This window comes from Crassostrea angulata, chromosome 7 (genome assembly GCF_025612915.1).
Source record: "Crassostrea angulata isolate pt1a10 chromosome 7, ASM2561291v2, whole genome shotgun sequence".
NCBI lineage: Eukaryota > Metazoa > Mollusca > Bivalvia > Ostreida > Ostreidae > Magallana > Magallana angulata.
In genome coordinates, this window is record NC_069117.1 from 25,987,577 (window position 1) to 25,999,239 (window position 11,663).

Genomic DNA, 11,663 nt, shown 5'->3' on the forward strand with positions numbered 1-11,663 from the left:
AATGTCGCATTTACTGTTAGACTGATGTCATCATGAATCTTGGAGACAACTGTGTTTCTAAAAACGTTATGCGTGGATATTACTCGAGTTCAAAGAGGTGGGGTGGCTGGGCAACCGATATATTTTTATGTAATTAACATTGCAGCATAAGCCTCAGATGAACAAAGAGTGGCTATTTTAAGGATTACGGATATTGAACAATTGCTACGTGAACACCATAGTGAGCGTACATTTATATGTAATAAGGGAACTAACCCATTTAACAGTATGACCTGCTCAGATCAGATATTGAGAAAGTTCCTTTTACCTCCCGTTGTACACATGATAGTTAGAAACAGCCAGTTTTTTCTTCTGGGAATTTAAAAGTACATTTTTTTAATATTTAGATGTATATTTATATTTGCAAGCATCATTCACTCCTGAAACACATGAGTTGTGGAGTTTCTCTTGGAAAGCAAAGATTCTGGTACATTTAATACTCAAAATACGTTGCCAAAGGGCAATTTTTCCAATCAGTAGCTTGTTTTTAAAGAAAAAGAATGTGTGTAAACGTTTTTTTATACTTTTTTAAAAACTAGGATTTTAAGGAAATTTTTTTTTCTAGAAAGCAGGTTTTTAAATTTTTTTAATTTTTCTAGAAAGCGGGTTTGTAAAATTATTTGATAAGAAAACTTGAGATACATTTAGCAAGTATTAAAATAAGTGTTATAAAAAAATTAAACATGTCAACATTATAAAAATGTATTTTGAAATTTTTTTTTAGAAGACTTAGGTCTTCTGTAGCATAATTGTCAGCTTAATACGTACGTTAACATTTTGATTTGTCATTATCATTTAAAACATTTCCGGGCGAATTCATCACTCGCACTCGATGATAAAAATGTCTTTTTTATAACCTTTGTTGTTTATCGATTTCTATAAAAACTACTTTTTAAAAAAATTTAAAATGTAATAAGTCATTTCTACATGTATGTGTGGGAAAATTATAATTTTATTTTGAATTCAGGATCTACGAGGAATTATAGTATTCGGATATTTCGTGAAATCAACGGACATGTTCCAAATGAAGAGAAAACAAGTTGAAAAGAATTGCAAGAGCGAAAGCGAGAATAATGTTCGCTTGATCCCCTATATCTCTATCCCTGGATGTAGGGATGATAACCTAAATCACAAGAAAGTAGACCGATCGATAATCACGGAAGCAATTGTTTCCCGTAAAAGAAGTATTTACACTGCGCTTTTGATAAATTAATCCGGAATATCCAGGTGTTATTCAAATCTATGATCTGAATCCTATCGCATTTAAAACGATATTGATATCGACAACTTATCAAGAAGTCAATACTTGCAAATACATTAGAAATTTCACGCGGTACAAAACAACTTTAGTGCGTATTTTGCTTTATTGCCCCTCTTCTCATTTATTTATAAGTTAGTGCGGGATTTGGGGTTAGCGGTTTTCTATATGCCAGGAATCGTTACGGTAGCAATTGTGAGTGGATATCGCACAGAGTGTGTCCTGACATTGGAAAAAAGAAGACCAGATCTAAATCTTCTTAATATGTTTACAATACGTATGTCTTCGGAGATGTAATGGGATCAGAACGAAGTAAGGGACCTTTAATTGTCTTTAGTCCGGTCCTCTTTAAATTCTCTTTGTTGTTCGCTGTCGCAAGACCAGCTCTGTATTAAAGACAATCAGTTTTAAATTTAAATGCAATTCTGTGTGTATGTCAGGAAACTTTTGTACTGCCCTAAACAAATATTTAGTGGGGGTATTGCCACAAGTCGGGTCCTTAATTGCATTTGAGTAGCGATTTCACATTGTCAAATATGGAGTCTTTGTTGTTTAATAGAGAAATATTTTGATATCAAATTGCAATATGAGCGACGAGGATCCGCAGTTTCAAGGCCTACATGTAGGTACCGCACCGATTGACTTTGATTTCCTGCAAAGTTTGGAAAGAAATTTAGATTCTGGCGGAGAATCAGCGGAAAATGGAAGGAACGTAAACTCCACACTTAGCCAGCATTCGGAAGAAATGGCAGATATGATAGACTACGGGATTACGTCGTAAGTGGGAATTTTTTTTTATTAGCTTTTTGTGTTTGCTTAATTAAGTTTAAAATGTTTACTTTAAATCTGTGACATTATTTGGATAGATAAAATGTTTAAAGAGGGTTGATATTTCTTACACCACACATCACTCCCCTTTCTTCTTTTCACCCCCTTATCTAGACAACCTGCAAGAAAGGAGAATATTAAAAAGAATACTAAATCTCAAACCCATACTTGTCACAATGTGCGCAATCGGCAAACAGCGAGGGAGAGTTCTAAAAATTCGAAGAACGCACGGCGACCTCGAAGTGGAGGGGCTAAGTAATATTTATTGGTTATCATTGACTATATTTTAATTATTGTATTAATAACATCATTTTAGTAAAAAATCTTTTAACGTTAAACTTTTTTTTAAAATGTGGAAATAAGGATAAGTACCGTAATGTTTACATGAGTATGTTGCCGATAATTGTAGGAAAATGGTTATATACAAGTAATTAAGAAAATTAATTCTTACAATATGAAAAAAAAAGATATTATTAAGAAGTAGATTTTGTAAGTAATATTTTTGTTTTTTGTTTTTTGTTAAGATCCCCGGAGAGAAAAGTTACAAGAGGAATATCAATAAATGTGAATCAACAGACTGTCGAGATGAGAAGGAGGGTGCTGGACCTGGAGAAGGAAGTCGATCTTTTACGGGGGGAAAACGTGTCCCTCCGGAAACAGCTGACCATGCCCCACCCGGTCAAAAGGTCAGCGGGATTTCTTTATTTATTTATTTTTTTATTAAAGGCGCTTAATTTTAATTATTAAATACATGTATATGCAAAAAAAAAATCATGTGGCAGTATTTTCAAATGCCGAACAGTTTAAAAGAAGTTTTCATTGTGTCATGATTTTATATATCTTTGATGAATTTATGCTTTTCAAATGAAATGTGTTAATAGAGAATTTGCAAATCCATAAGTTATTATTAAAATCTTTTATAATTAGGTTGACGGATGAAACCATTCACAGCAGAATTCAGTCAGGGATGAAGAAGGAGAAGAAACTATTTGAAATATTGTTGTCAGACAACGAACGGAAGTTTCACGAATTAGAATCAAAACACAGGTATCTCATAGAGGACAAAGACACCTTACAATCCAGGTAAATTCAGGTCTGAAAACAGTATTTGTTCAAGAGTGGTAGAAACATTATTTTACGTCGTTAAATTGAATATATCTTGGAGCACGTGAAGTACCGAGGGCCTTATATTGCATTGTAGAATTATCTATGACAGATTTCGACATCTTGTATTTTTCATACAAATTGAAATCATTAAAAAGCAATAACTTCTTCTAACCTTTATCGAGTCTTTAAATTTTAAGCACATTTTAAGCTTAAGTTTGATGATAAATGATTTTTGCAGGATTCGGATTTTTGAAAAAGAGACCGAAAACCACATTAGCACACTTCAGCAAACAAGAAAGGAGCTCTTCGCTGTGTCAGAAAATAACAAGGTGATAGCAGAGGAAAATAGACTGTTAACGAAAGAAAACCATGCCCTTAAATCTAGGTAAAACTGTGATTATTTATTGAACAGATCCTAAATCCCACCTTTGTCTGAAAGATAACGATCAATCTTTCAAAAATGTTGTGGATTTAAAAAATCAATATTTTTAATGTGTTCCTGCTTTAATTCCTTGGTTAAAAGTTTTAACTTAATTAACATAGAATGCAAAAATTGGAAGCAAAATCCACGGAGAGTTCCGAACATGAGTTGATTCTTCGACAGCATATAAGAGAGGAGTACGAAAAGAAGCTCCGAGTGCTGGAGAAAGAAATACTGGCTACGATCTCAAAGTACTGAATGTCAATGTTGGTCGTTTGTCGCCGATTAATGGCATTGCAGTGTTTTGTGTAATTTCAATGCAATATACATTTTTAAAAAAAAAATAACTTTCTGTTTTATTCTGGACAATATATGACCAGATCAGAAAATGCTATTTTCATAAAAATATATCTTAAGAAAAGCAAGCAGTATTTTCAAATGTTGAAATAGCATGCTTTATTCTGATAAATGTAGTCCTGATTGTTGTTTTTCTCAGAGGGGACAAGAAAAAAGATATGCACAGAGCCAAAGGTAAACAAGACCTGGACATAGTGACGGAACATTATCAGGCCGTGATTAAAAATCTACAAGCAGACAGGGAAAAGGTGCAGAGGGAGAGAGACGCGGCTATCTTAAGGTACCAACAACAGGTTGTTTGTTATATTTTGTTTTAATAGGATATCTACGGTTGATAGGGTGATAAATGTGTTTTCAGCTGATCACATTAAAGGCTTGTAAAACTAAAGTTGTGATTAAAGAGAGATAACTCTATGTTTGCTTAGCCCTGCACTTTCATTGTAAAGACGCAAAACTAGTAATATTTAATTACCTGCCATTCTTTCAGTTTATTGTATGAATTATTTAATGACATTTTCAAGTATTTAACTTTCAATGAACTCACATTTCTAAATCAAGAACAACTAACTATTTTGAAAGAGTTCATCAATACAAAGAAAAATGGAGCGATAAATGTAAACGAGATGAGATTAAACACAGAGGGAAAATCCAAGTTCTCGAAAGACAAGTTCGTGAGATGGAGATGGAGAGGGGCTTCCTGGAAGAGGAGAAACACTCTCTAGAAGAAAGGTATATCTTTAAAATATCATATTCACTATTATAGCCAACACAGCCTTATGCTTAGGAGCGGACAGGAATAAGTCTTCACTAGCCAAATATAGTATTCCCTCATTAAGAATTGTTTCCTTTAAACTTTTACATATGAAAACGATAATGAATTATATATTAAAATGTACTCATCTTATGGAAGAGAATTTTCGCCAGAGAAATTGTGTTAACTAAGAATCATGCATTTGTCAATGATAAATAAATGCATGTTTAGAAATAAGTGGATTCAAATCGGACTCTTTGCTAGCAAAGATGTTAAAATCAAACCCGTTTTCAGTGATTGTGTGTGTGTGTGTTTTTTTTTTTTTTTTGTTTAATGATAGTTTTAATTCTTCACACTCTTTATATGTACAGAGTCGGTAAACTGTTGGAGAAGAATGAACAAGAGGCGGACACCCTGATGCAGATTGGAGACGTGCTACGTAAGCACGACAACGACCTGGAGAAACAAGTCCAGGAGTTACACCACGAAAAACAGGAATTAGACAAAGAGAAAGAGATACTACAAGAACAGTAAGGAACGAATCCATTTTACTTTGTTTTTACATGTACAACATGTATGTTGTATATCTTATCAATTAATTATAATATAGTATAGGTACAGTGTAATTCATTGTATAAGTTAAACAATCTATATGCTTTTCTAGAGTATTACTTTATTATGGAAAATAGTAAAGTGAACTAAAGATGTTTAATTATCTTGACAGAATATTGCTGCATGAAAAATCCCGAGAGAGCATGCAGTTGCAGCTAAAGACCACCAGAGAGGTTTTAGAAAACAGGATAAGTGAATTGTACCTGAAAAATGAACGGCTGCAGACAGAAAACGCAGAACTAAAAAGATGGTATGGGACACCACTTAAATTCAGTGATATTTGAATGGCAAATTGATCCGATGTTATTATAATTATCATCACGATTTTTACTAAGTAAATTAGGAACAGTTTCGTACTCTTTTTTCTAGTACGGATGCCAAGAAAGGGGATTGGATACGCACTATATCAGATATTATGGGATATGAAAAAGCCTCAAAAAGTGAAAAAGAGACCCAATTTCAAAATATGATAGAGACATTTCAAAACGAGAAGAAAGAATTGGATGGTGAATTAAATTTTCTCCGTGAAAGGTATTCAATATGTGAAGAGAACATTTGTTCTATTATTTATTCCAAATACCCTTATATGCATGTGTAATATATGAATGTATGATCGATGATAATTTGGATCATGTGTAATATATGAATGTATGATCGATAATAATTTGGAGCATCTTTTTTTTTTAAATTTCATGACAAAATATCACTTCATCTTAAAAAAAAAAGACAAAATACTTAATAACTAGAAAATGAATGACATTATCTACGGTGTTATGATACTTTTTTTCAAATATCAAGGTTAAAAAATATTGAGGAGGAGAAAGAAACAGCTCTTACTTCAAAAGAAGCTGCTTCCAAATCCCAGAAAGAAGAACTTGAAAGATATCAAAAAGAGTTAAAATCTCTAATGGAAGAAAAGAATATGTTAATCAAAAGGTAAAATGATTTTAATGTATAAAATAAATATAAATAAGTCGTGCATGAATTATAAGACTTTGATTTTTACTTTAAATAAAGTAATTTTGACTGAACCAAAGGTTTAAAGAAATTGAAAGGAAAAAGGAGGATATAAAAAACGAAATGGAAACATCAAAACAACAAATGAAGACAGAGTTTGAAGAAATGATTGACAAACTTAGAGACGAAAATAGTGTTTTAAGACAGGAAAAGGAATCCCTCCAGGCTAAGTAAGAAGCCGAGAAGCTCGTTTTCTTTTAATTAACTTAAATGATAAAATAACTAATATGCTCTCGATGAAATTCTTATAGCAATCATCATGATATTTAGACGTACTTTCAATATCACGTTACATGTATGACAAATTTATTTTATGTCACATTGTGAAAATTGAAGCTTAATTTTAAACAAAAAATATGATTTTTATAATTAATATATATATGTATATATATATTTAATATATATTTAATAATATATGATTGAAACAGATTTTAATTGATAGATATTTGTTTTCGGAGTTTTATAAATGATTAGTTGATAGCATGTATTATATGGATTATGATAGGGTAGATGAGTTGGAATACACCCTCACAGTGAAAGACATAGACGACGAGGAAAACACACAAAGTGACATCGCTAATTTCCAGAAAACAATTGAAGATCTACAAGAACAGGTCACAAAAGAAAGGCAAAGGTTTGTATCTGTGCATACAAAATAGAACCGTTTTAACAAGAGCTTGGACTTTAGGTAGTTGTGTCAAACAGCAATGTGACGCAGACCTGCATGTCTATTTCATTGCTGGCCACTCAGCCATTATACATGTAGCTCTGTGAAATCAACAAGATTTGTCTGGCTTTTGAGCTAAGACTACGCAATCGGTGTATATTTCGCTTGAAACCGCGTCATTTTTAACTTGTTTTGACGCAAGAAATAGATAGCTTCGCCCAACTTAAAGTCCAAGGTCTTGTTAAAATTGTTCTAAACAAAACCTAAAACCGGATCAGAGATACGTTTCTTTTCAGATAATACGTTAAAGTCTTAACCATAAGATTCTTATCATAAGTAACAGTCCTTATAATTATATGGAATTTTTCTTATTTCTATGGCCATGGATAAAATTATGATTTTGATTTAAAAAAAAAGATTCCATGAAAAAGAAGAAAAATGGAAAATATTTAATGAGGCACAGTCTGAGAAAGAGGATGCCTTGAATATTAGAAACGCTAGTCTGGAGAGAACCGTACAAAAGTATCTGAGGGAAATCGACACCTTGAAAAATAGGTATGGAATACAATGGTTTGATTTTGAAGCAAGATTTCTTTTTAAGCTTTCTGGTGAAATGTACATGTAGGTCTAAATTTTGATTTTTGTATTGATTGATACGCACATGCCAAGCAAGCTTCTTGCCAGTCACAACGCGTTTAGATATTTGATGCCATTGTAGAATTTTGGATCACGAGCAAGGAATAGGTCATTATCAAAATCAAATAGAACACATTCTTCAGGAAAAAGCTCTAATTCACAAACAATTAAAAGAGTACCAAAACAAGTAAGTAGAGGAGCCAATTTTTACATATTTTTGATTGAACATTAGAATCTATGTTTGCGTTATTTACATTCACTATCACAAAGTGCTTGCTTTCTTCGTAGAAAAGTGTAAAGTGTATGACTTGTTTCCACCAGCATTGTATTTTTTTTCATCATTGAGGAGTGCTAATATTAATATGGCATACTGTACACATAACAAAATGAAGAAGTTATAAGAGGTATTTTTTTTTAAACATTTCAGAAAAGAAACGACTGCGAACGAGGAGATGGTGTTACACATACAAACAGAAAGTAAAAAACTGAGAGAAATCGAGGAGCAGTTGGAAAGAGAAAACCAGGATCTGAAATCAGAGAAACTTACCTGGGAGGTGGAGAGAAAGAACCTTGAAGAGAGGTATATGACGTTCTGTTACATACATGTACTACTAATGATAGTTGTATACTGAGAAAAATAGTTTTGCCCGAATTTTAATACAGTTAACAAGGCTAGATAGTCGTGTGTTTTAAAAGAAATTGATTGCATTCAACATTACATGTATTAATTTTGATATGGAATTTTAAAAATCAATCAAGTGATTTTACTGTGCCATGTTTACAAGAAGTTGTAAATTCGTAGATAATTGTAGGCACCGACTAAATTGGATATTGGTCACCTTAACTCCTTAAATTAAAAAATGCTTTAAAATCGGACTTTAAGCTTGGCTGCAAGTTTTCTAAAGACAAATGAGAACTTAATTGCTTTCATTGTCATAATACCAATTGATAGCATATATTAGTGAAAAGGTCTACAAATTATCATACATGTCTTGTTTAAATTGTAATTCAATGTCTTCTTGGTATTGTTTGTTTTCTACAATGTAGGTGATGTTTTTAAAATACACTTTGTCCACCTCCTCTTTGAGAATCCGCTTCTAAGTGTATAGAAGTAATGGTGGTTTTTTATACTTTAAAGTTAAATTTTTCAACAGAATTAGGTCAATGGAAAACCAACTAAAGTTAAAAGAAAGTAAAGTCACCAATTTGACACAGGAAAAAGCACAGTTGCTTCAACAAAACGAAGCTATACAATCTAGGTAGGTCTTCTGCTTTGAAAAATGAATTGTTTATGGATTGTGTTATAAATGTGAATCAATTTAATTTGTTATCGTACTTTATTTTATTGAAGACATAGAGGAAGAGAATCAACAAAGATGAATGGTGACGTCAGCGCCGTTATACGCGGTAGCGGTATTGACGTCATGGATCTCGGTCAACGTTTCTCTGACCTGTACGAAAAGGAGTTCCTGGAATCCCTGAGATCGTTAGTCAGTGATTCAGAGCTTTGTCTGGATGAGGGAGACGCCATAGAAATTCTATTAAACATATTACAGGTAAACACTTTTATTTGCTAAAAAGTTCATTATAACGCTACATTTTTATGCAAATGCAACAAATGCGAAGAAATTTAAGAATACAGTTACTGTTTTAAAAAAAACAATGGTTTCATAATCTTTTTCATTTTTGTTAAAAAATATAATTCATATTCATTTTTCTTTCTTTTTGTTATCTACACTACATGTTAGTGTATGTCTTATTTTGTCTTATTTAGACAATCATCAAAGATTGTGAGCGATTGGCAGAGGAACAATTAGATGATTTACAAATGGTTAGTATTACATTTACCTTTTTTTCATAAAACCTGGGAAAGCATAAACATATCATTATCAAGTCATTCATTTTGCTTTTGCTTCAAATTGCATTTTGGATTGGTCACATCGCACACTGCAGAAGGAACAGTTTGTTGTTTGATTATCATATTGTGTGAAGAAGTGTTTATCATTGTTAACGTGGAGTGGGTTCATTATATTACATGTAGGTAATGGGTATGGATGTGGAAAGTGAAGAAAACTTAACAAAAATCAGACACATTAGAAATTTCATGGCAGTGGACTGTTTGTCTAATATTACAAAGGTATGATGCCAGCAAATCATTCATCTTATTTTGAATTATAGTTCGACCACAGATTCTAAGACTTACATTGTATGAATTATGAATGTAGTTTTTATTGTTCCCAAAATTTTGTTTACAGAAAATTCAACAGGGGACATTAAAGAAATCCTTTGCAGAATACATTGAACATTGTAAAAATTTCGTGGAAAAGGCCATTGTGCTTTGTTGGTTGATGAAGAACATGGAAGAACCAATTAGATTAGACTTTTCTGTGAATCACGGGGATACCATGAATGAACTAAAGTATCAGTGCTATTCAGAGTCAGGGAAGGAAATTGACTATATGGTTTGGCCAGTCTTGTTGTTAAAAGGAGAGGTCCTACAGAAAGGAGTTGTTCAGACGAGCTAATGTGCGCTATATCGAAGTGTTTTTTTTATTCTGGCAGTTCATTTAAACTTTAAAAATTGATTTATATAAAATAAATAGAAATTGTCCAATATTGATTTCTAAAAAATGAAAAAAAAACTTGTTTTAGACGAAAATGACGGCAAATCAAGATTAAAATAGAAATGTACAATGTACGCAAAACAATCCCATACACGAAATTACAGGTAAATTATTGTTTTGTGTGAACACCATTCTATTTATTCCTACACAATGTTATAGTGTTAGACAGAGAAGGCCATCACATCAAATGATTGTTTTTAACAGTGAGTGCGCCCATCTTGTTATTTTCGATTTAAAAATGATTTTCATATTTAACAGTAGTGATCTCATCGAAACAAGAAAATTTAAAATATGTTCGTTTCGTCCCATTTCCCCATGAGCAATTTATAGCACAGTCACATGGATCAGCCGCTCATGAATTCAAAACAGATTACAAAAGAGCAGATTTCGAATATTGCATTACAAACAACTTATTTTAGATCCGTCTTTAAAATAAGATATTGCAAACTAGTTATGGATAGGGTTGATTACTCTCAAAAGTAATCGATTAAATTACAATTACATTTGATTTTAAAAGTAATTGATTACAAGTTGATTACATCCATTTTTATAAGTAAATGATTATATTTTATTACTTTTTTCATGTAATCATGATTACTTACGATTACTTTAGATTACATTGCTAGTATTTATGTTTTAGTGTTTCCCTTTTAAATGCTTAATGTTTTGAAGATAAAAAACCTACATGTTGACATGACACTTCTTCAGATTTATTTACAAGTGTTTTCAATCATTACAATACATTATCATTACTACATGTATTTGATTCACTTAGATCTTTCTTTGACTCTCTGAATACACTGTGACAGTTGGTCTTAGGAAACTCAAAATGTTGGTTAGCAAACACATTTATCGTAAATGACACTTAATAATGTTTTTCAGTATATAATTCAGGGTTGGCAAAAAAAAAATTTTTTAAAAAAGCAGCCGGGAATGATCAAATTTCACAGGACAGTGGAAATAAAGTACAACTACATATACTTTAAATCAAATCTACTAATTAGAATGTAATCAGAACACGTAACTGTGCCTATGATATAGCTTTGATATTAATAACTGGCGGCTTTCATCTATGTTTATCCCAAAATATTTTTGCCGCATATTTTCTTAAATTGTTCTATGTCTATAAATACCACTGGGTTCATATGATGTCCATTCGATAGTATGAAAAAATCCCAAGATTTCCCCTTTGAAACGCCCCTCTAGCTTGTCAGGTTTCAATACACAGATAAAAATAAAAAGCCTTTGGGGATTTTGCATTACATCAGCCATTAAATAGCCCGGATGATAACGTTGAAAAAATGTGTGAGGTATTCAGAGTGATCATGACTTCCGAGCGCAGAAAA

General features: G+C 32.1%; 1 protein-coding gene across 4 annotated transcripts; it reads left to right on the top strand.

Annotated features, from left to right (window-relative positions):
• The first annotated feature begins 1,454 nt into the window (after nucleotides 1–1,454).
• Nucleotides 1,455–10,936, top strand: LOC128157219 (uncharacterized). 4 transcript variants are annotated; one of them, XM_052819672.1, is made up of 23 exons: nucleotides 1,455–1,609; nucleotides 1,857–2,074; nucleotides 2,240–2,380; nucleotides 2,650–2,811; nucleotides 3,053–3,208; nucleotides 3,471–3,617; nucleotides 3,776–3,904; nucleotides 4,150–4,290; nucleotides 4,590–4,739; nucleotides 5,133–5,291; nucleotides 5,486–5,623; nucleotides 5,743–5,904; nucleotides 6,172–6,309; nucleotides 6,411–6,560; nucleotides 6,896–7,024; nucleotides 7,475–7,612; nucleotides 7,776–7,880; nucleotides 8,121–8,273; nucleotides 8,848–8,952; nucleotides 9,045–9,249; nucleotides 9,468–9,524; nucleotides 9,735–9,830; nucleotides 9,949–10,929. In XM_052819672.1, the coding sequence occupies exons 2-23, from the start codon at nucleotides 1,884–1,886 to the stop codon at nucleotides 10,216–10,218; spliced, it is 3,222 nt and encodes a 1,073-aa protein (XP_052675632.1). In that variant the 5' UTR covers nucleotides 1,455–1,609; nucleotides 1,857–1,883; the 3' UTR covers nucleotides 10,219–10,929. The 4 variants fall into 4 exon arrangements, with proteins under 4 accessions (XP_052675632.1, XP_052675633.1, XP_052675631.1 ...); XM_052819671.1 differs by lacking the exon at nucleotides 1,455–1,609 and having other exon boundaries at nucleotides 1,653–2,074; nucleotides 9,949–10,926; XM_052819673.1 differs by lacking the exons at nucleotides 1,455–1,609; nucleotides 9,735–9,830 and having other exon boundaries at nucleotides 1,652–2,074; nucleotides 9,949–10,936.
• Nucleotides 10,937–11,663: the final 727 nt, after the last annotated feature.

Coding starts and splice junctions, on each gene's coding strand:
- LOC128157219 (XM_052819672.1), top strand. CDS start 1,884: ATGAGCGACGAGGATCCGCAGTTTCAAGGCCTACATGTAGGTACCGCA. Junction 2,381..2,649: donor CCTCGAAGTGGAGGGGCTAA/GTAATATTTATT, acceptor TTTTTTGTTAAG/ATCCCCGGAGAGAAAAGTTA. Junction 5,905..6,171: donor TTAAATTTTCTCCGTGAAAG/GTATTCAATATG, acceptor TCAAATATCAAG/GTTAAAAAATATTGAGGAGG.